We start from the raw sequence: 24214 nt of genomic DNA, 5'->3' as shown, positions 1-24214 counted from the left end.
GCCTAGGGCTGGGGTGGGGACACAAAACGACTGTTAATGAGCACCAGGGAGCTTACAGGGGTGATCGAACTTCTAAAATTGCACTATGATGATGGTCACACAACTCTGTAAAGACACTGAACACCATTTACTTAAACACTCTGAACCTGGCGAACTTTATAGTACAGGTATTATATCTCACTAGAGATATTCTTCTAAAAATTTACTTTTACAGGGCCACCTGGGTTGCTCAGTCAGTTAAGCATCTGACTCTTGATTTCAGCTCAAGTCACGATCTCACGGTTCACGGGATTGAGCCCCACACTGGCTCTGCGGGCTAAAAGTGCACAGCCTGCTTGAGATTCTCTCTCTCCTCTCTCTCCGCCCCTCCCCCAATTGTGCATACACATGCTTTCTTGCTCGCTCTCAAAATAAATAAATTAACATTTTTTTTAAATTTAGTTTTACAAATAGTCAATAAAACTATGAAGAAGTCTTAGAAGGAGGGTTCTTGTCAGTAACAAAGAAATGCCGTTCACCAGTCGTATCAGCAAGGTTCTGTAAAGGAATAATTCCAAGTACTGGCAAAGTTTGGGAAGACAGACACCAACATGCTTTGGTAGAAGGTTGCTTTGACTCTTCGAGGACAACTGGATACTATTTGTTTAAAATCTTTTAAGAAAACGCAAAAAAGAAACAGAAAAAAAAGAGAGAAAATGTAAAACCTGGTAAATCCATTTCACTGTTTATCCTACTGACCTAAATAAGGACAAGATACTACAATTAACCTACCAAAAAACTTGTCCTAGTGTGTTGTATAATAATAAAAACTGAACAGAATCCACTACCCATCGGTATAGCACAGTGGCATGTTCTTTGTAATTAAAAACCCAGGTTGGTCTCAAAGTACTGCCACCGACCAGCTAAGTTATCATGGACGAGTTACTTAGCATAAAAGTGGGCGAATAACAGAACCCAAGATTAACAACGCATGGAAAGGCTTTGTGTAAAGCCTCTTCTGTGTGGAGAAAGCACATAATCGATGTCAGTACCTCCGGTTGCTACCTCAGTAAATGACGGGGGAGCATAGGATACAACACCGTGGAGGTTGTGAAAAAGTATGTTGCAGAAGACTATCGCACCATGTGAGAAAACAAGATGTTACGCACAGAAGCTGACTGTAAAATAAAGAATATAACTTCGTTTTTTTTCTTTTTTTGCTAATGTTTATTGATTTATTTTGAGAGAGAGAGAGAGAGAGAGAGAGAGAGAGAACAAGCAGAGGAGGGGCAGAGAGAGAGAGGAGAGAGAGAGAGAACCCCAAGCTGAAAGCACGGAGCCCAACACGGCTCGATCTCATGAACCATGAGATCATGACTTGAGCCAAAATCAAGAGTCGGACGCTTAACAAACTGAGCCACGCAGGTGCCCCACCTGTGTTGAATTTTTTAGAGGAATACATGTGTACTTATGTATGTGTATGTATGTGCATGTGTGCAAATCCAGATCCTTCTAGTTATTTTTAGGTAGTAGAATTAAGTTTCACTTATTCTTCTCTGTGATCTCTTCTGTTTCGTCGAAACATGAATCATTTTCTAAATAGGAAAAAATTCGCACATGATTTACAAGGTCATTTTTTTCTTTTTTAAGAAGTCAGTAGATTCGGTGTCGAAGAGGCACACAGGCATGTGTAAAGAGCCAAGTGACCACGAACAGACTGGACTGGCCCTGGAGAGGGGGTTCTTCCTGGGATCTCCAAGCACCGGTGCAAGCACCCACTGTGAACGCTGCCCTGCTGATGGGTTAGGGTCTGATCCCCGTCCCCCGTGAGGACAGGCTGAGAGCGTGGCCATGGCCCGTCCAGCCGCAGCCTCCCTCACTGCCTCTGTTCCCTAGATCCGAAACTCTCAGTAAGAATCTTCACCAGAAGCACCCGGAAGATTCGTTAAAACCGAATGTCTGGGGCCCACCCCACATTTCTAACTCAGAAGATCTGGGAAGGACCCCAAGAGTCGTCATTTTTCTAACAAGTCCCCAGGGGCTGCTGATACCGTCTGTGCTGCAGGGACAGGACGATCCAAAGACCCAGGGCAGACGTGCTGCCAGTGGGCCCCTTCACTCCTTTTCTCGCTTAGGGAATATGCTAAGCTGGGAGCAGTGTTTTCAGTGTGTGGGAGCAGGATATAAAGGTGTCCGTGCAGGACGCTGAATCCTAGGCACACCAGAAACCTGGTGATTTGTGGAGGAGACCTCCCAGAAAGACCCTGGCCCTTCACTGCCCGGGCATGAGTAACCTACCATGGATATAAAGAACGGAAAGGGTGACCATTTTTTACTCAGTGTAACCACTCAGGGGACACACGGACCTTGACTCACGTTTAGAGGGGCATTTGGGGCTGCTAAAAACGATGCCAATCCCCTGCAGGTAGTTTACAGTGTCAAATGTTAAATCAAAACCAAAATCAAAAGCAGACAAGGGCTGTGCTTTAGATGTCTGGGGTTAAAAAGGCGGCGTGTCCCAGTGGCTCACAACAGTCTTGTAGAACGCAGGCTTCCTTAAGACGGCACACGTAGGACTGGGCAGGAAACACAGGTGGAAGAAGGAAGGATTAGGTCCCAGCCTCACTCCTTGGTCTGAAAGCCCAACAACCAGCTTCCTTGAGGTTCGGTTTGATTTGGTTGATATTATCTTAGGTGACGACACCCAGCCCTCAGTTAAGAGCTCACAAAGAAGCCGAGTGTGTTGGGCAGGGTGGGGCAGTGAACAGAAAACCTCCTGTGTCAGGTATTTTAGGGGCTGAAAACACAACCAAAGCCCAACCACCACAGTGAAATTCAAATTCAAAAGAATAGAAAAAGCCAAATCTGTACGATCTACCCATATTGGGCTACAAACAATCTTCTAAACAAAATACTCTGTGGGGTGATGGATGGTGTCTTTTCCATGTAAAGTCATAATTAGGGAAGTGTCACAGACATCATGACCAGCATCTGTTCTAGAATGATCCAGGGCACTGACCTCTGGCAACATGAGACTGAACCTCGAGCCTCCCATAACTTCGATGCACAGAACGGGGGCAAGATGAAGGACGCGGAAAGACCGCACCTTGGGTGCTTCCTTACCTGAGCTCTTTGGGATCGAACACCAATTTCACATCGTTGACAATGGTTGGCAAGTATTTCAACGCTGCCCCCTGCAAACCAAGAGCAGAGACTGCTGAGCCTCACGTAGTTTGGCAAAGGTTAATACGAATCTGTAATTACCCTGAAGAACCACAGACATCCCAAGAGGAGAAAGATCACTTTCTAGGTGAGGACAGGAGATGGTCGAACACAACAAAAACAGAGCAAACACGTCTAATCCACCAACAGTGGAGACCTGTCACATGGTTATCTTGGCACATAAGAATTTAACAGAGGCCAACATTTATTGCCTGCCGACAAAACGCCTATACCGTGTGCAGCTTTTGCACGATTTCCTCCTTCACCCTCACGAAGCTATGGCAAATGAAGACGCGTGTCCCTCCGAAGAATGCTCTATCATTCAAATCACTGCAAATCCATCATATTCAACATTTGAAACGATTGCCTTTGTTCCGTTCCAAAACTGTTTTCTGTGTATCTGTGTATCCCTTAATTAGGAATCTTTATTTCTTTTCCTTTAGTAACCTTATCTCTTGTATTCATATTTTTTATCTTCTGGAAAACCCACACTCTCAAAAACCAGAGTGATAGTAATCGTGATAGACTCTACCACATGCTATGTGCTGTGCTAGAACCTTTGTATATTTTATCCTTGATTCCGACGGAGCTCCGACAGGGAGCTGGCTGTGTTGGACGGCAAGCAAACTGCCAGGAGATGTCAATTACTTTGCCCCCGATCACACAGCCAGAGCTAAGAGAGAAGTACAATTCAGTTCAGTGGGAAGCCAGAGCCTTAGCCCCCTCAGCTGTGACCTGACGGGAAAAGTTCTTGGATTTTCAGTCTGACCGCGGTTGCCCCACCTCTATCTGTGACTCTATGTAACTCCTTGTACCGGGCTGGGCTCCACCTCCCAGAATGAAATGGGGGAAATAATACGCATGCCAAGTACATCCTGAGGTGGCATTAAAGTTCAAGATAAAATGAAAAGAGAAGAGGGTAACACTTTAAACACTAGAAAATACTACACTTAAGGCTCAAACGATTGTTAGCATTATTTTCCGAAAGCAAAAAGGTAGTGTTTAAAAAAAAAAATAAAGTCAAAATGGAGTCACTTGTGCTAAGTAAGCCCCATGTCAGCACCAAGACTTCATACCTAAACTAACTGCAGTTTTGGCCTCTCCCAGGAATATAATCTTAAACTAGTCAATCTGAAATTTCCTGGTCAGCACAATAGAGGTTATCCACCTGTTAGACCCTTTCCATCCCTCAGAGAAAGATCGAGGAAGGCTGCTCTTTCCTTTTGCCTATAACAGTCTCATTTTGCACAGCTCTTCAGGGCTCCTTTCTACTTGCTAGATGGGTTGCTGCCCGATTCACAAATTGCAGAATAAAGCCAATTAGCTCTTCAAATTTACTCAGTTGAATTTTGGTCTTTAACAGCAAAAGCCCACTTTAACATACTACACTGAATATATATGGTCAGCCGATCTGCAACAAAGAACACAAGCACCTCCCCCTCAGCACCAAATGAAACTCATCCCACACCTCACACCCTATACGAAAATTAACTTTAAATGTATCACAAATCTCAAACATAAAACTTAAAACTACACAACGTCTAGAAGGCACTTAGAAAGGACACCAAAAGCACAATCTATGAACGAAGAAGCGGGGCACCTGGGTGGCTCAATCGGTTAAGCGTCCAACTTCAGCTCAGGTCATGATCTCACGGTTCATGGGTTCGAGCCCCACATCTGTGCTGACAGCTCAGAGCCTGGAGCCTGTTTCGGATTCTGTGTCTCCCTCTCTCTCAGCCCCTCCCCCACTCGCACTCCTCTCTCTCAAGAACATTAAAAAAATGAAAGCCAAAAAAAAGAAAAAGAAAAATTAAAGTTCACCAAAATAAAAACTTCTGCTCTGTAAAACGCAATGCTAAGATAATGAAAGATGAGTCACACTCCGGGAGAAACTAACTGCGGATCGCATATCTGATCAGGATCTGAATCCAGCACAAACAAAGAACACTTAAAACTCAATCGTGAAAAAAAAGTCTACCCCCCAAATAGGCCAAAGATTTGAAAAGACACTTTTGCAAAGAAGATATATGGATGGCACAAAAGCACTTGAAAAGATGCTCAACATCACCAGTCACCAGGGAAATGCAAATTAAAACCACAGTGAAATATCATTACCACCTACTAGAATCGCTGAAACACACACACACACACACACACACACGCACGCACACACACACACACACACACACGCCTGACAATACCAAATGCCATTGCATATGCTGCTGGGCTACATGCAAAACCAGGTCAGCAACTGCGGAAAAGCACGTGGCAGGTTCTCACGAGGTCAGACACGCACTCTCCGTCCAACCCAGCAACTGTACTCCGGGGTCCTGACCCGAAGAAATGAAACTTCACGCTCACACAAAACCCTGCGTGGGAATGTTTACGGTAGCTTTATAGGTAAGCATCAAAAGCTAGAAACAACTCACAGTGCCCTCCCTCAAGAGGTGAATCCATGCAATGGAACACCACTGGGTAATAAAAGAGAGAAGTCGAGCCCCTGATACACACGACGTAGATGCATCTCAAATGCACTCTGAGAAGGAAAACCAAAAGGCTATGCAGCACGTGATTCCATTTTTAAAACAATCCAGAAAAGGCACACCTAGAGGGATGGAGAACACCTCAGTGGGTGGAAAGGGGGGGCAGGGCTAGTCTACACTGGGGGATGGGGTTGATCCAGTCTACTATACAACTGTATGCAAACCGTACCTTACTTTTCAAAACGAATAAAAGCATATTACCTGGACAGACAGGCATGAGAAACACCTGAGAGAATGTTCCTGAATGTCAACACTGCTACCCTAAGAGGTAAGTGGTCGGATTCCAGTCACTTCAAATGAGTTCGAGTTTCTTAATCTGTAGCCTGGGAATATTCTGTACGTGCCTGAGACTCATGTAAGTGGCTCAACTCTACTGACACAGTACATCCTCAGGACAATGTGTGTGCAAGACCTGTTATCCCCTTTCACAGATGAGAAAGTAGAGGCATCCAGGGAAGTCACGTGTCCAGATTCACACTGCTGGGATCTGGAGTGAGGCCGTGCAAGTCCACGGTGAGCGTGAAGCCAGCACACTCAACTGTCAGCCCTCCTCTCAGCACTCCACGGTCTAGATGAGACAGGACCGGAAGGCAGCGCACTGGAGAATCTCCGAGGCTTGTCTTCTCGGTGTGAACCCTGTCCTTCAACACCAGCCGCATCAAGGGATCCCAACTAGCTCCTCTGGAATTCAACTTTTGAAAAGAGCATCAAACAGAAACAATTTCATTCTGGTCTCAAGAGCTCTGCCTCAACTACCTCAGTGCCGCTTTGAAAAACTAAAAACAAAATATTCACCGAGAGGTGTAATAAACAGCCGTTTGCACAGGCTGACTGCTAGGGCCCTAAGGTGTCGGGTTTACTTTGTGGCGTCCCGAGGGGAGAAACGCATGAGCTTCCTGCATTTTATCCTCCACCAACAAAGCAAACCCTGCCGGCAGCAACTTGATAAATTCCATTTCACGAGGAGGACGACATAGACAGCGACAAGTAAGACAGGTCTTCATGGCCACCTTCCACTTGCCGCCCTGGGGCTGCGTTAACCAGGCAGGCTGAGCGCCAGAGCGGGGCTGGGGCTCCCCAGGGCTGCCCCCCACAACCCGAGGTCACAGCAACGCCCACGGAGAGGGGCGCACACCCACTGGGATCCAAAATGCTGTCCAGCGCAGAATTCTGCCTAACAGACAGAGATCCTACGGAGTGTGTCTTATGGTTCGTGGCGTTTGGAAAGAACAGAGATGTACCACCCACTGGCCTTCAGCCCCGGGTTAAGTAACAAAGGACAGAGGGAACAAGGAGAAAGGGACCAGCATGCGCACCTGGTGCCTATCCCTGTTCACTCTCCGCCTTCCCCCGGGGCTATTTCTCCTCAAGCCTGGGACCCCCCCCACCCCACCCCGCCTCACCCATCTCACCTCCTACTTCAGAAAAAGACAAAAGCCGCCAGGAGAAAGAGCAGAGCCTCAGGAGTCCATCTGTCCAGGCAGAAGAGGCGGGGTGCCTGCCTCCAAGGGACCGAATCCTGCCCCTGGGCTCGGCAAGAGGCCCCCTCGGTCTCCCCTTCTCCCTCCAGGACACCCAGTCCTCACCCCACCCAGCTGGTTCCTCTTCCCTCCGCAGGTGAGCCCACGTGGGTCTCTCATGATAAATGCCCGGAGAGCCCCAGCCACCTCCCGCCTCTCGTGCACAGGCAGCGCCCAGGCCTACAAGGTGCCCGCTGCCCGGCCCTCTCTCACCTCTACCCTCGCAGCCCGGCCTCCGCCCCACCTCGTCTCCATTCCTGCCAAGTCCACAGGGGCTTCAGGCCTCTTCTCAGGTGACCCTTCCCATGATACTGCTGTGACCCCTCGCCTGCTGCGGCATCCATGGCCTCACCCCCAGGGCCACCGCCTTCCTGGGCACTCGCGCCTCCCCAGCTCTCCCTGTCCGCACCATCCCTTCAAGGTGGGTGTCCATTCTAGACCTTTCTCCTTCCTCCACATACCCCTCAAAACCCCACCTTCTGCCAAGCTACGGAATCCTAGTGCCAACTGTCCGGGCTCACCTTTCTCCTGAGCAGTGGCCACCGCACTCCTGCACACGGCCGTCCCGCAGACGCTGCAGGCCCCACCTGTCACGCCCGCCACCCTACCGCGCCGGGGCACCTGGGCTCAGGGCACCACACGGCAGAGTCCCCAGGTCACAGCCTCCCCGGGATGCTCCCTCTGCTTCACAGCACTTCTGACCAGCCACAGAGCACGGCGGTATCCTCGCTACGAAGCGCCCCTGGTCCTACGACCTTCTCCCCTTCTACAGGTTCTACTCCATGGTCCCAGCCACTCGTGTCTCTGGCACTGTCCTGGCTGACACCCGACCCCCTCCGGCTCACACCTGGGTCAGAATCTAACGGATACTGTGGTGGCATCGCCCAACCGCCCAGCACCCTCAGGGGCCCTGGCCCTTCCTCCCCGGTGTCCCCACTCAGCGGCGTCCACCTCCACCTGCAGGACTCTGTCTCTTCCGGTTTCCCCCACATACCAGGCCCTCCCTCTGCCAGCCGAGAGGCCTGTGACGCACGTCCCTTCTTCCCGGGCCCCCCGCCCACCACTCAGCTGTTGCCCCAAAACACTCAAGAGTTAACCCCTGATTAGTCCTCAGACCGGCGCTTAGACATCATTTCCTTCAAGACCCGTGGCTTCCGGGTTCGGTGTCTGGAGACACTCCTGCTCTGGGCTGTAACAGAAGCTTGGCGTGTCTGTGTCCCCCGGACCAGAGCCCCACAGGCATGGCGGGGCTGTCCCTTCTCTCTGGGCTCCCTCAGGCCCTGCCGAGGCTCCTAGACGCGGCAGACGCTCCATGACGCCCCGACTGACAGAGCCCTGAATAAAATCACCTCTTAGTTCTCAAGAGACACTCTACGCCTTTGCATTGGACCCACAGAAATCCCCAAGGGAAATAACTCCATCCACTCCAGTTTGATGAGACAGCCAGGAGAGGCAGGGACTCTGAGGTCCAGGCTGCCGCCGACCAAAGACTAGCTTTGCCCGTTTCTAATACCGGTTATTTGTCAAGAACCTCAAGTGTTTTGGTTTCCGCCCCTGCTTTCGGCAAAAGGCTTCGCTTCCCCTGACTGCAGTCAGGTCTCTTCCAGGTGGGAGGAGCAGGTGTTCAAGAGCTGCCCGAGACGTAGAGCTGAAGACAGAGAAGGTGGGGGGCTGCCGCGCGGAGGACGGAGCGTGCTGGTCGAGTCTCATCTACAGAAAGACACCTCCAGGATGGAAGGTCCCGGCTGCAGGTGAGAGAACCCACGCCTGCATGGTGCGCAGGGGGCAGAGCCGTACAGGGGACAGGGACACAGGTTCCTGGGCCAAGCTGACTGCGGGCAAAGCACGCCTCCACCATTTGCCATGTGAACGTAGGAAGATGGCATTTCCTGTCGGTAGTTCTCATCGGTAAAACGTGCCGGTGAATAGCGCCTGCGTCCAGAGACTGTTGGCAGAACGGAAGGACGATGCGTGCATGATGCGCTCAGCACAGTCCCAAACACATCGCTGGTGCTCAACAGACGGTGGCCAACATGGCCACCAGTAACGGGGCAGGACAGCACACGACTTGGGCAAACACTGGCCTGGAGACCCTCTTTAACATGCAAAACTCTCAAACGTGACTCTACATCCAGAGTAAACTTTCATTTATAAAGTCCTATATAAAGTGCTAAATATTGAGTAGAATAATTTGCCAGACCATAGAACTCAGGATAATGGAAATGGGAAGCATTTGAGATTTTTTTCTTTTTTCTTTTTTGTCTTACTTATATTATTTTTTAAAAATTGGTTCGTTAACTTTTTTTAATGCTTATTTATTTTGAGAGAGAGAGGATGAGTGGGGCTAGGACAGAGAGAAGGAGAGAGAGAATCCCAAGCAGGCTCTGTGCTGTCAGCACAGAGCCCAACACCGGGCTCAGTCCCATGAAACGTGAGACCGTGACCCGAGCCAAAATCAAGAGTCAGACATTCAACCAACTGAGCCACCCAAGCACCCCAGAATGTTTTTTTAAATTTTAATGTTTTCTTTTAATTTGTTTAATGTTTATTCATTTTTGAAAGACAGAGACAGGCAGAGCACAAGCAGGGATGGGGCAGAGAGAGAGGGAGACACAGAATCCAAAGCAGGCTCCAGGCTCCGAGCTGTCAGCACAGAGCCCGACGGGGGGCTCAAACTCACGAACTGCAAGATCATGACCTGAGCCGAAGTTGGACGCTCAACCAACTGAGCCATCCAGGCGCCCCTATTTTAATGTTTATTTTTGAGAGAGACAGAGTACAAGGTGGGGAGGGGCAGAGAGAGAGGGAGACACAGAATCTGAAGCAGGCTCCAGGCTCCGAGCTGTCAGCACCAGTGCCCGACGGGGGGCTCAAACTCACGAACTGCAAGATCATGACCTGAGCCGAAGTTGGACGCTCAACCAACTGAGCCATCCAGGCGCCCCTATTTTAATGTTTATTTTTGAGAGAGACAGAGTACAAGGTGGGGAGGAGCAGAGAGAGAGGGAGACACAGAATCTGAAGCAGGCTCCAGGCTCCGAGCTGTCAGCCCAGAGCCCAATGTGGGGCTCGAACTCACAGACCATGAGATCATGACCTGAGCCAAAGTCAGATGCTAAACTGGCTAGGCCACCCAGGTGCCCCCAAACTGGTTCTTTTTAAAAACTCTTGCTCAGAATATGCGGAGGCCAGCACGTCAGCAGCCCCAAGCCCACAGTGCCCTGCCTGGGTTCCCTGCAAAGGGGGACACCCACCAATCAGCTCACTGGGGCGTGGCCCGGGGGACTGGATTGGGAAAGGCATAAACTCACAGCATGCGCCAAGAGACAGAGCTGGGTGCGGAGTGGAACCTCTTTCCTCAGCCCTCGCGGGGCCACGAGCCACAGGCCACAGAACCCGTGAGAGCAGCCCCTTCTGACAAAGCCCAGCCAGGAAGAGAACAGCACAATGCAGGAATTTAGATGATTTCACTGTTGTTAGCTTTGTTGATTCATTTCCTGTTTTTTTTAAGACATGGTTGCACTAATCAAATCAATGTTTGCTTTCTGGGAAAGTTATTTCTTCAGGTTTGACTTTAAACCTAAGCAAATTGACGTAACGGCATTTTAAGTCCTAGCTTGCTCTTCTCTTTGAACTTGGCAAAGCTTCCATCTGCCCACCTGAGGAAGGACATGCCCGATTCTAAATGCACTTGGGCCTCAAGGCGATTGACACGTGTGCACTGGCATGCTGGGAACACAAGCTTGAGACCCAGCACGCCCAGGCACACGGAGGCTGTAGGTAGAGCTGAAATTACTACCAAATACAATAGGGCTCTCCACCACCGCGCACTGATCGAAAGCCAGCAAGCCACGGAACCAGAAACAAAATCAGAAAGAACCATGGCCGGTGGTAAAGCTATTTCTATTTCTATTAAAAGACAGGCAAGTTGCTGGGGACCCCTCCTAAAACGGAGTCCATTGCTTAATAACCTGGCAATCAAGAACTTGTGGAATCCAGGAAATGCAGCTCCGGGGAAGGAAAGTGAAGTCAGACCCGAATCAAACGGAGAAGAAACATATTGAAGGCTAAGTTTTAGAGGGGAAAAAAATTGAATACATAAAAAGGAATAGGAAGTGGCAGAAAATGCTAAGTTTCCTAACTGCTGAAATAGTTCAGGTTCAAGAAATTAAATAAATTTTATACTCTTCTCTAAATAAATTTCTTTGTCATGCAGCTCATGAGAATGCCAACTTAATCCAAATCGTAAAACAAAACAAAAAAAATGCACCTTCTACTCTGCCTCAGTTTAATGTTGTAAGTGCCTCTCTGGCTAAAACTGTTACTACTGATGATGATTAATAGACACTATTTTAGGGTAAAGTTCAGGCTACATTATTCAGTATAATTATTTTAATTAAATCCATTAGCATATCTTTATATAAGATTACAAGAGCTATCGGTGATACAAAATAAGTTTTCCTTGAATAATGTATGAAGCAATTATTAATTTACATATTTCTCAAGAAAACGCATATTAAAATGATTCCATTCGGAGGTTTTGAGCTAAAATATATAGGGCCCACAGATTCTTCTTTCAGACCTAAGAGTTCCATCTTTGGAAGATTTAGGGCATAGCCAAACAGCCTCAGAAAAAACAGAGCATTCTAATACAGGAAAATGCAGCCAGACCAGTTTGGCCAACAGGTGCCCTAGACCTGAGTTGCACCTTTCATGAGGAATGGATGAAACAGAGCCGATGGCGACAAAAACAGAGCACTTTGGAGAGAGTCACCCTGCTCTATGTGTCTAAAGAATCCAGAACAACAACAACAAAAGAGACAATGACAGTGATTGTTTCTATTACTTATACTCTATTATTAAGTAAGGCCTCCCTACATCTAATGTATCTTACACCTAAAAATAACCGTTCGCTTTATAATCAAGCTTTCTTTAAGCAGATATTGGTCTTTAAAATAGCATTCCCCATCCCTACCGCCAACGCTGGTTCATTCAATCCCAACTGACAGCTTAGCAACTGAAAGAAACCATTCCTAGGAGTAGTTTGATGTTTCAATATCACAGAGTCCAAAAAAAAAAATAACGAAAGAAGTACATATTTACTGATATCCTCCAATAAATCTACTGTAAGCGCCTACACTTAAAAACCAATGTTAGGGCCAACAAATATATGGGAAGATGGTGAACAATCATTAACACAAATCAAAAGCACAGTGAGATAGCATCTCACATCCATTAAGATAGTTGCAAGAAAGAAAGAAAGAAAGAAAGAAAGAAAGAAAGAAAGAGAGAAAGGGAGAAAGGGAGAAAGAAAGAGAGAAAGAAAGAAAGCCAGACAAGATGAGACTAGACAAGAGCAGGTGTTGACAAAGACATGAAGAAAATGGAACCCTTGTATGCTGTTGATGGGAATGTTAACTGGTACAACCACCAAGGAAAAACAATATGGAGGTTCCTCAAAAATTAAAAACACAATTATCATATGATCTAGCAATCCTACTTTTGGGAATACACCCAAAAGCAATGGAGGCAGGATCTTGAAAGTGAGGTCCACACCCGTGTTCATCATAGCACTATTCACAATAGCCAAGAGGTAAAAGCGACCCAGTGCCCGACAAGGATGGTTCAATAAAGAAAAGGCGGTATATACATCCAATGGAATGTAATTCAGCCTTTACAAAGAAAGAAATTCTGGCATATTCTGTAGTACAGATGAACCTTAAGGACATTATGCTCAGTAAAATAAGCCAGTCATAAAAAGACACATTCTACATGATTCCACTTATACAAGATATCTAAAATAGTCACATTCACAGACACAGAAAGCAGAATGGAGGCTGCGAGGGGCCGGGGATATCAGGGAATGGGATGTTGTTGTTCAATGGGGACAGAGTTTAAGTTGTGCAAGATGAAAAGTTCTAGAGATGTTTCACAACAATGTGAATACAATTAATACCACGGAACTGTAAAAACTATTTAAGGAATGTTGCATTATGTGGCTTTTACCACGATTAAAAAAAACAAACAGATAAACAAAAACCCAAACAATTTGTTATCCCTTCCTTGGAGAATGCCAACATCATGTAAAAGGTCTCACCATGTTTCTCAGGGAAGGGATATTGTTTTCACCGGGCAGGACTACTCTTAAGACAGCTGTATCGCTGGCCCCTGCCCATTAAATGTCAGAAATAACCCCCCTGCACACAACACACAAACACACACACAGTCATGATTACGAGCAAATGATGCCCTGATATTCCCAAACACTCTCTGGCTGAGAACCACCAGGTCAGGCAAGAACTTTCCTTGCTGGGCAGCTTTGTCACAAACAGGTCCCCAGCAGGCAGAAGCCCTCAGCCCTTGGGTCAGCCTGGCCTGACCTGGGCTGTTGGTCCACTCTGGCCCCAAGAAGCCACAGTAATCGGCAATGAGTGGTCTACATGTGCTGCCATATGAAAACAGTGGGGAAGCCCCCTGCCCTGCTCTCAGCCCCCTCCTCTCTCAGTAAAATAAGCCAGTCACATTCAGAGGGTGTCTGGTCAGGAATGGGATGAATCATAAGACAATAAAGGGCTAGGGTGGAGGGGAGCTTGGATGGCTCAGTCAGTTAAACCTCCGACTTCGTCTCACGTCACGATCTCACAGTTCGTGGGTTCCAGCCCCATGTTGGTCTCTGTGCTGACAGCTCGGAGCCTGGAGCCTGGAGCCTGCTTGGGATTGTGGGTCTCCCTCTCTGCCCCTCCACTGCTCATTCTCTCTCTCTCTCTCTCTCTCTCCCTCCCTCCCTCCCTCTCAAAAATAAACAAACATGTAAAAAAAAGGCACGGGGTTGGGGGGGGCAGGTGGAGCCGCCATGACTTAGGGATGCCACTGCTCATTCTCTCTCTCTCTCTCTCTCTCTCTCTCCCTCCCTCCCTCCCTCTCAAAAATAAATAAACATGTAAAAAAAGGCGCGGGGTTGCAGAGTGGGGGCAGGTGGAGCCGCCATGACTTAGGGATGGAGGACAGAACACAGGTTTGGGGCTGAATAGCAGCACCGAGTTGCAAAAGGTGCAAGGTGACAGAATGAGAAGGGGGCAAATGACACACACGAGACACACACGAGAATAAGCCCTCCTCTCTGGAGCCACTGTGCTCTCCGTAACCTCTGAAAATCCATCTGCCAGGAATTAAGTCATGCTAAAAAGGGGTATTAACCGTAATCTAGGCAAGCACAAATTTGAATTAAATTACTGAACTTTCTTTGCTTTCCCCCCCTGCATTTTACCAACACAGCCATGTAGCTAAGGAGGCTCAGGGAGATGGCAAGAAGGGAAGCGATCCTTTGAACAGGCCTCCACAGCTCCAAATTGGCGAAAATTGGCTACCTGTCTAGACAGCTTCCAAGAGCAAAGCATAATTTACAAATAATGGTGATTTTCTAAAACTCACTTGAAATTCAGAAGTCGATATACACGAAAATGGTCCAGTTCAGAAGCATCTTAAGGGCCTGAACCGCAGTAAAGCGCTTTTGAAAACAGCAACTAGAGAATACAACACATCACACTTGTGTTTTCCTCATGGGCTGAACAATTTCTTCAAACAGAGCCTCTGAGGAACACAAATGGGTGAGAGAGGGGCCCCTACAGTGGAGGGGAGGACGAAGTACAGCAGGAGGAGGAGGGAACCATAGGTAGGCCTCTGCCCCCCGTCACTTCCCACTGCCCACCTCGCTGCAGCCCATGCCAGCCCTCAGGCAAAGCACTGGAGATGAAGGTCAAGGGAAAAGACACTCCACAGACAGAGTCAGCTGAACAGGGTTAAGAAGGGCTCTCTGGGGAGAGAAGCATTGAAATCAGAGGGGGACCCAGCCCTCCCACTCTCACCCCAACTCCAAGCCATGGGCACAGTGGCTACCCTGCATCCCATATACACAAACCCACCCAGAGTGGGTGGAGCTGTTTCCCCCAAACTGTGCCCAAGTCCTAACCCCAGGTACCCGTGAACATGAACTTAATTGGAAAGAGGGTCTTTGCAGATGAAATCAAATTAAGAGGAGGTCAGGGGCGCCTGGGTGGCTCAGTCGGGTGAGCGTCCGACTCTTGGTTTTGGCTCAGGTCATGATTTCAAGGTTCGTAAGAACGGGCCCCATGTTGGGCTCTGCACTCACAGGATGGAGCCTGATTGGGATTCACTCTCTCCCTACCCCTCTTCAAAATAAATTAATAAACTTTAGGAAAAAAATTAATTGCAGGTCCTACTAGATGAGAGTGGGCCTTAAACCCAATGCCAGTGGCTTTATAAAGAACAGAAGGGGACTGGGCATGGAGCACACACATGTGAAGGCAGAGGCAGGGGGCAGGCCAAGGAAGCCAAGGCTTGCCAGCAGCCATCAGAAGCTGGAAGAGACAGAAAACGATCCTCCCCTGGAACCTTCAGAGAGGGCACAGCTCTACCAACGCCACAAGAGCGCAGAGAGAATAAGTACCTGACGTTTGAAGCCATCTAGACTGTGTTCGTGTCTTACACCAGCCCTGGGGGACACTACCCCGTCCCAAGCCCAAAAGGCAAGGAAGGAATTCCCACTATCTGCAGTGAGAGCTGAAATTCTGCTTTTCACTTCCAATCTCTTTCCAACCCAAAACTGTATGAATACAATAAAAATGAGTTTTGAGTAAACGGAAATGCCATCGAAGGCAATGTGGTGTCAAATTACTACGTAAGCTGCTAAGCTCTTACTGTCCACGCCTGTCTTGACCTCACTAGGAAGTAAGAAGCATCCTTGCATAGGCACAGGACAGAGCCCACCTGCTTGGACAGGGTACAAAGTGCAGCGGTCCCAGGCCTGTGGCTGAGGCACGTGGGGGAGGCCCATGGGGCAAGGAATATACCTCCCTTCAGCAGCAACAACAGAACTGAATTCGGATTCCACCCTACCAGAATCAGATCCTGACACAGCTTTCCCCACCCAGATCCCCCTCTCCGACCCTCTTTCCCAGGGCATCCACAGCACTGCTGTGGTCACGCCAGTATTTATGGTCTGGCCAGCACCCTATCCTGCAGAACCATCCGCACTCACAGCAACATTCTGTCCAGTAGAGTGGCCACTCAGGACTTGTGTCTGCTGAGCACTTGAAATATGGCTAAGGGTTTTGATTTGTATTTCCCTGATGAGGAGTGACGTTGAGCATCTTTTCATGTGCCTGTTGGCCATCTGGATGGCTTCTTTAGAAAAATGTCTATTCACGTCTTCTGCTCATTTCTTCAATGGATTATTTGTTTTTTGGGTGTGGAGTTTGGTAAGTTCCTTATAGATTTTGGATACTAGCCCTTTATCCGATATGTCATTTGCAAATATCTTTCCCATTCTGTCGGTTGTCTTTTAGTTTTGTTGATTGTTTCCTTTGCAGTGCAGAAGCTTTTTATCTTGATGAGGTCCCAATAGTCCATTTTTGCTTTTAATTCCCTTGCCTTTGGAGAAGTGTCAAGTAAGAAACTGCTGAGGCTGAAGTCAGAGAGGTTTTTTCCTGCTTTCTCCTCTAGGGCTCTGGAAAACAGTGTGGAGGTTCCTCAAAAAATTAAAAATAGATTTACCCTATGACCCAGCAATAGCACTGCCAGGAATTTACCCAAGGGATACGGGAGTGTTGACGCATAGGGGCACTTGTACCCCAGTGTTTATAGCAGCACTTTCAACAATAGCCAAATTATGGAAAGAGCCTAAATGTCCATCAACTGACGAATGGATAAAGAAGATGTGGTTTATATATACAATGGAATACTACTTGGCGATGAGAAAGAATGAAATCTGGTCATTTGTAGCAACACTTGGAGGGTATTACGATAAGTGAAATAAGTCAGGCAGAGAAAGATACCATATGTTTTCACTCTTATGTGGAGCCTGAGAAACTTACCAGAAGACAAGGGGGGAAGGGAAGGGGGAAAAAAGTTACAGAGAGGGAGGGAGGCAAACCATAAGAGACTCTTAAATACAGAGAACAAACTGAGGGCTGATGGGGGGTGGGGGAGAGGGGAAAATGGGTGATGGGCATGGAGGAGGGCACCTGTTGGGATGAGCACTGGGTGTTGTACGGAAACCAATTTGACAATAAATTACATATTAAAAAAAAGAAATATGGCTAAGGGGACACAGGAGTAGGAATTTTAGCTTTATTTTTTGGAAAGGACTTAAATTTAAGTAGGGTAATGTAGATCTAGAAGATTCACCATAGCAGCATCCCTCAGTTTGCTCATTTTAACCCAAAGGTAGTCCCTGACCCCTCGGGTGCACTGGCAATGATTTCTCCACTTCTGTCAGAGGATGTGTCTTGTGAGAATTAACTGGGACACTGCAGGGACCACGGTCAGTGGTCAATCATTTCCTGGAGGACAGAGTCAGGGTCCTCGTGGCCAGCCTGAGACTCTTCCCTATCACAGGCTCAACAGTTCAGTAAGTTACAAACAAATCCTGATTTTGCTAAATTAGGAATGCTGTGTTTGGACATGAAATACTCCTGGAAAACGTGTCTATCTCTCACGGTTCCTAAAATCTCAAGATGGGGGCACTGGGGGCTCAGTCAGTCAAGCGTCCAACACTTGATTTCAGCTCAGGTCATGATCTCATGGTTCCTGGGTTTGAGCCCCACGTCTGGCTCTGCACTGAGAGCACAGAGCCTACTTGGGATTCTCTCTCCTTTTCTCTTTGCCCCCTCCCTCACTCACGTGCATGCTCACTCTCTCTCTCTCTCTCTCTCTCTCTCTCAAAATAAATAAACAAACATTTAAAAAATTTTTAAATCTCAACATGAATTTGCCATCCCAGGACTCTGATGCTACTTGCTCTTCTCTTCTCGTCATACAGCCGTCTCCTGATCAGGAAATACCATAGCACAAGCTCAGATTTCTTGAGTTGTAACTCGGGGAAGACACTATATATCTGAAACTGTAATGCATAACCCCACAACTGCCCTACAGAGAAAGGTTTAACATGTAAAGGGGGGATGGGAATCTCTACAGACCGACTTTCATGTGCAATTCAGGAATCCGTGCAAATAGAACAAAAAGAATGCCTATTCTTCAGTAAAATAAAGGAAATAGACACATGACCCCCCCTCCCCCGCCCAACCTCCCAGTTCCAGTCCTAGATCTTTACCCAAACAAATGAAAGCAGGTGTTCAAAGAAAAACTCAGATGCAATGTTCACACAGCATTATTGACAAACGTGGGAACGTCTCAAATGGATTCCATTCAAAAGAATGGAGTATGTCCATACAATGGAATATGATTCCCCATAAAACAGTCCACACAATGGAACATGATTCCTGGTAACACAGAAACAAGAACCGGTACGTGGTACAACATGGATGAACCTTGAAAATGTGCTAAGAGAAGCCAGACACAAAAGGTCATGTATCTCGTGCCGTCACGTACATGATACATCCAAGACAGGATATATCCAAGACAGATATGATATCTTGGATATGCTATATCCAAGACAGAAACAGGAAACATATTAATGAGGCCAGAGGCTATAGGAGGGAGGTAACTGGCAGGTACTGTAATGGGAACAGGGCCTCCCTCTGGGATCCCGAAAATGTTCTGGAACCAGACAGTGGTGATGGTCGCACAATATCATGAGCAAACTAAACTGTTACTTTACAATGATTAAAATGGTGAATTTTATGTATGTGTTTTCACCACAAAAATTTAATTAATTTAAAAAGGAACGTCCTTCCCTCACCTATAAAATGGCACTTTGCATTAAAATAATCCCAGGGGGCACCTGGATGGCTCAGTGGGTTGTGCATCTGACTTTGGCTCAAGTCATGATCTCATCGTGAATTCAAGCCCCACATCAGGCTCTGTGCTGACAGCTTGGAGCCTGGAGCTTGCTTTGGATTCCATGTCTCCCTCTCTCTCTGCCCCTTCCCTGCTCATGCTCGCTCTCTCTCTCTCTCTCAAAAATAAATATTTAAAAAATTTTTTTTTAAATCATAATAATCTGAAACTATTCCTAGTGACTCAGAATCCCTGTCATTAGAGCTGTAACACATATGACTGACCTGCACGACGGTTTCTAGCAGTGACAGACAAACACCTTGGAAGCAGCCTGGTGCCTCAAACTATTTCTAAAATGAGGCATGAAATTAGTCATCATAATAATGATTCCAATGTCACTGGTTCACTGGGACAGCTACGTCTCGCCTGAAGCAAGCCGCTATCAATGCCAATGTTTTAATTAAGCAAGATGTAACACAATGTACACCAAGGTAGAAATCCAAGGAAACCAGAGAAGAGAGCTATCCCAATGTCCCAATACTTGTCATTGTCCCAAATGCCACCCCTGAACCCCCTTTCATATTCTGCTATAGTTGTATCTCCAATTCGTGTCTCAGCATTTACATTTTTTAATGTATATTAATTTTCGAGAAAGAGAGCGTGAGTGGGGGAGGAGCAGAGAGAGGAAGACACAGAATCTGAAGCAGGCTCCAGGCTCCAAGCTGTCAGCACAGAGCCCGGTGCAGAGCCTGAACTCACGAACCGCGAGATCATAATCTGAGCCGAAGTCGGACACTTAACTGACTGAGCCACCCAGGCACCCCTCAGCTAATACTTACTATATAGGTCAAAAGATTTAAAACATGAACACCTAAATGCACGACTTCTGAAAAATGTACTCAGGGACAGAATGGGTAATTTTATAAATGTTGCCAAAATGAAGAAAAAGCCTTTGGTTACGTAACTAAAAATACTTCCGTGGGGCAGCCTCTTCTCCTCCAAAGGAAAAGCTGGTCAGGAAAACTAATTATTCCCGAGCCCAGACACCAGGACTAGGCAATGTCTGGCACCCATCCCCTGAGATGTCCCCTCACCCCACGGCCACCCTGCGCTTCAGGTAAAGACCCCACGCCTGAAAAGGCAGAAGCCAGCCTGGGGTCAAGACTCAGGGCCAGCTGCTCCCGGGTGGAGTTTTCTCTCCTGTTGTCCCAGATGGCAGAGTCTGAATCCTCCTTACCCTGTGGTCTCCCGGCGAAGGACACAGGAGGGCATGGGGGAGGCTGAGGGAACAGAAGAATGGAAGGAAACACAGAGGGGCACAGGGGACGTGGGAGCAATGGACAGGGCAGAGGAGTGAGGACAGAAAAGGAGCCCCAGGGAAGGGCTCCAAGCACACACAGGGAACAGACCCGGGGGAAGAAGCCACAGAGACTGTCACAGGTGACCTGAGACCATAAAGAAAGTGCCAGTAGGGCTGAGTCACCAGGGGAGGCCAAGGACTAGGGACTCCATGGAGGTCTGGCCACCCAGCAAGGTCCCCTTCCCTGGGAGACAGGCAAATCAGGAGATGAGAACAGGTAAGGCCAGGAAATAAAACCCAAGCTTAGACAACATGGTGGGTTTCGTTGGGTGGCAGGGTGTGCATGAGCCTGCTGGGGATTCTGCAGCGCCCACAGACCAGGCGGCTTCTAGAAGCCCACGGTTGAGGCAGCAACAGGGTCGGTTCCTTCTGAGTCTTCTCCTGGCTTGTGGATGGCTTCCCTCTCTCTGGGTCCCCACATGGTCTCTCCTCCGTCCTGTGAGCCTGTATCCTAACATCCTTCTTACGAGGACACCCATCAGATAGGATCAATGCCCTCTCTAATGACCTCACATAACCTTAACTGCCTCTTAAAAAGCCTCATCTCCACACAGTTACATTCTGAGGGACTCGGGTTAGGGCAACAGAGGAATCTGGGGGACAGCTGTTCCCTCTTCTCCCTCCTTTATGCAAATGCATTTATTAATAAAAAAGACGTGTTTCTTGTACTTAATGGCATTCTCATTGTCACAAACCGTTGCAACACAGAGCACTGAAAAGGGGTCCCTTGAATGAAATGCAAGCAGAATTAGGGGAAGTTCAAAATCTGCCAACAAAACTTCTTTCAAAAGTTCCTTCTCCAGACGTCCCCACACCAGCCACAGAGACCGCCAGCTCCCGCGAGGACGGCACACCGACACCCTCCTGACCTGACCACAGGCAATGACTCTCCTCAGGACGATCCAGGGAATCAGCACTTGGCGGCTTCACCCCACCGGTTGAGAGAGGGCCGCCTGGGTGGCTCAGTCGGTCAAGTGTCCGACTTCGGCTCAGGTCGCACACTCACGGCTTGTGAGTTCGAGCCCCGCGTCGGGTTCCGTGCTGACAGCTCGGAGCCTGGAGCCCGCTTCGGATTCTGTGTCTCCCTCTTTCTCTCTGCCCCTCCCCTGTTCCCGCACTGTCTCTGTCTCTCAAAAATGAATAAATGTTAAAACATTTTTAAAAACAAATAAAATAAAATAAAATAAAATAAAATAAAATAAAATAAAATAAAAAGTAAAACCCACTGTTTGTGAGAGGTTAGACTCCGTGTCCTGAGGGCAGAGAACTGGCTCCTATCCAGGACCCTTCCTGCCACACCGTCCCTGGCACCCGGCCGGCAGGAAAGGTCAACACACACTTGCGGAATGAGTGGGAAAAGCCTATCACTTTGGGTGTTCTGTTCAGCTCTTGGTGGCTGCTGGAGAAGGAGGGAATGAAGCCCAGGGCGTGGTGACAGCAAGCTGAACTCCAAGAGAACGACACATTCCCATTTACAAGCGGCGACTCAAGGCACCCGATGCACAGGCCCGATGGGATGGCTCTTGCGTTCTTGCTCTGGGGCAGCACGCACAGCAGGCCCACCATGTGGGCCGCCCTGCAGACAAAGAGAGGGGCGACCGGGGAAGACAACCTCTGTGCACACACTCGGCCGCCCCTACTTAGGCTCAGCCCACCGTGTTCCCCGTAGGTTTCCCCTCCGCCCTCCAGGCTAGCGCACGAACCTCATGAGCTGACCCGAGCTTCGTTCGAAGCCCACCTCCTCTGTGCCCAAGGCCACCTCCCCAAGTGTGGGCACACTGCTTCCAGGCGGGAGGTTCTCCCCGCCCCCCACGCTCCTTTGCCATCGACGCCCCCGGTTGCTCACTGTGTCTTCTGCCAGATGTCACCCAAGCCCGGCAGCGCTCGTCCACGGTGCAGAAGTGGGTGTTTCTCCTGGGAAACAGGGAGCAGGTGCTACCCTTTCTTTCCCACACAGCCCCCAAGGCCTGGCAGTGCTCCCTGCACAGAAACCCCCCTGGCAAGCCGGTCCGGCCCACTCACATTCCCTGCTGAGGGCCTCCAGGGATCACAACCGCAAGAGGTCCAAGTCCCCCGTGTCTTTCACGTAGGCCCATCCACAGCCTGGCCACTCCCCGCCGACTTCTCCACCTCCCAAAGCTACGCTCTATTTCCTTCTAGATTTCTGAGGAAGCCAGGTGGCCCCCCTCCTCCCCCTCTGCTGTGCTCCCTAACTCCTTCCCTAGACGCCCTGCACTGGGACTCCACCGGTCCCCTCTTCTGTTACACACAGACGCACCCCCAAGACGGAGGCGGGGGCGAGTGTGACCACAACCTGCTGTCACCTTTTTGTATCAACTTGGCTCGGCTATCACAGCCAGCTGTTCAATCAAACATTAGTCTAGACGTTGCTGGGAAGGTAATTTGTCCATGTGATTAATATCGACACTCAAGTGACTTGATGAAAAGGAGAACACCCCGGGTGAGCTGGGTGGGCCTGATTCCATCAGCTGAATGAGGTGAAGGAAAGAACTGGGGTTTCCCTGAGGAAGAAACTTCCGCCTGAAGCCTGCAGGGGCAGCTCAGTTTTCAGCCCAGGCTGCATGTTTCAGACCCGCCCCTGGCAGCCGCACAGTCTCGCAAGCCAGTCCCTTGCAATAAATATACATCCCGTGTCCTAGTGGACACCACAGAGCGGTACGCCTTCCGTGAACCATCGCAGCCCTAAGTGGGCTTACCTGCCCCCCTCACCCCGGCACCAAGCACACCTGGAGGGGGAGGGCATCACCTAGCTCTGCGGCGTCCTCCCGGCCCTGCCGATCTCTGGCAAGACACTTGGGGAAGAGCCGTGGGACAGAATGCACCGGTGCTTAGGAATCGCACGCCGAATTCACAAAGGGGGAAAACCAGCAAGTGCTTGGGACACCTTCAAAGGCAAGAAGCCCTCCCCCTGCAGGATTTAGCGCTTCGTTCATTAACTCACCCACCGACTCCACCAACTGCATTGATTAACCGAAAAGACAGGCCAGATCCCAAAGAGGGCAGCTGAGCAAGCTTACTGAATCTTCTGTAAGAAACCTTCCAGATGCAAGGGTTTTCTTCTTTTTTTTTCTAAATTTATTTATTTGTTTATTTTGAGAGAAAGAGAGAAAGAAAGAGAAGCATGAGTGACAGAGAGAGAGCCCCTCTTCTTCTTTTTAATAAAAGTTTTGGGGCGCCTGGGTGGCTCAATGGGTTGAGTGTCCAGCTCTTGGTTTCGGCTCAGGTGAAGATCTCACGGTTCATGGGTTTGAGCCCCACATCGGGCTTGGTGCTCTCAGAGCAAGGCCTACTTGAGATTCCTTCTCCCCCCCCCCCCTCTGCCCCTCCCCTGCTCGTTCTCTCTCTCTCTCTCTCTCTCTCTCAAAATAAATAAGCTTAAAAAAAAAAAAAGTTCTGACACTAAGGGAGGTGCATCATTGGCCACTGGGCAGACAGTGGATTCTCAGTCTCCTCCAGGCCTGAGTGCCTCAAAAGTATGCCCCAAGCCTACATGAGATTCGTGGAAAAGGCAACATAAGTTCATTTAAATTGGCTTCTCCCAAAACATGGCTTCAAACATGTTTTTTCCAGTAACACTAAAAGAAATAAAATACACCTTTCATGTTTCCTTTCCTAGATACAACTCAAATAAATAGTGAGCTTTCTGGAAAGAGCCATCATACTTATTTTCAGATGCAATGCCAGAAATGATACGTTAATTTTAACTAAAACAAGAGCTCATATCAAGATGTAAAGCCAGAGTAAATTAAAATAACAACAACAATGTTGAGGGATCTACCGCGCGCAAAAACAGTCAAGCTAATACCTTTTGA

General features: G+C 48.4%; 1 protein-coding gene across 2 annotated transcripts in view; it reads right to left on the bottom strand.

The window, feature by feature from the left end:
• DOCK1 (dedicator of cytokinesis 1) overlaps nucleotides 1-24214 on the bottom strand; it is a 525941-nt gene that overhangs the window by 336139 nt on the left and 165588 nt on the right. For both annotated transcript variants that reach the window (XM_047073604.1, XM_047073605.1), the window contains exon 24: nucleotides 3103-3173. In XM_047073604.1, coding sequence (XP_046929560.1) covers nucleotides 3103-3173 — 71 coding nt within the window. The remainder of the gene's footprint in view (nucleotides 1-3102; nucleotides 3174-24214) is intronic.

This window comes from Lynx rufus, unplaced genomic scaffold (assembly GCF_022079265.1).
Source record: "Lynx rufus isolate CCGP_SWC_20201006 ecotype Redwood Valley unplaced genomic scaffold, mLynRuf1.p SCAF_11, whole genome shotgun sequence".
In the NCBI taxonomy this organism is placed as follows: Eukaryota; Metazoa; Chordata; class Mammalia; order Carnivora; family Felidae; genus Lynx; species Lynx rufus.
This window is presented reverse-complemented; position numbering and strand designations above follow the sequence as displayed.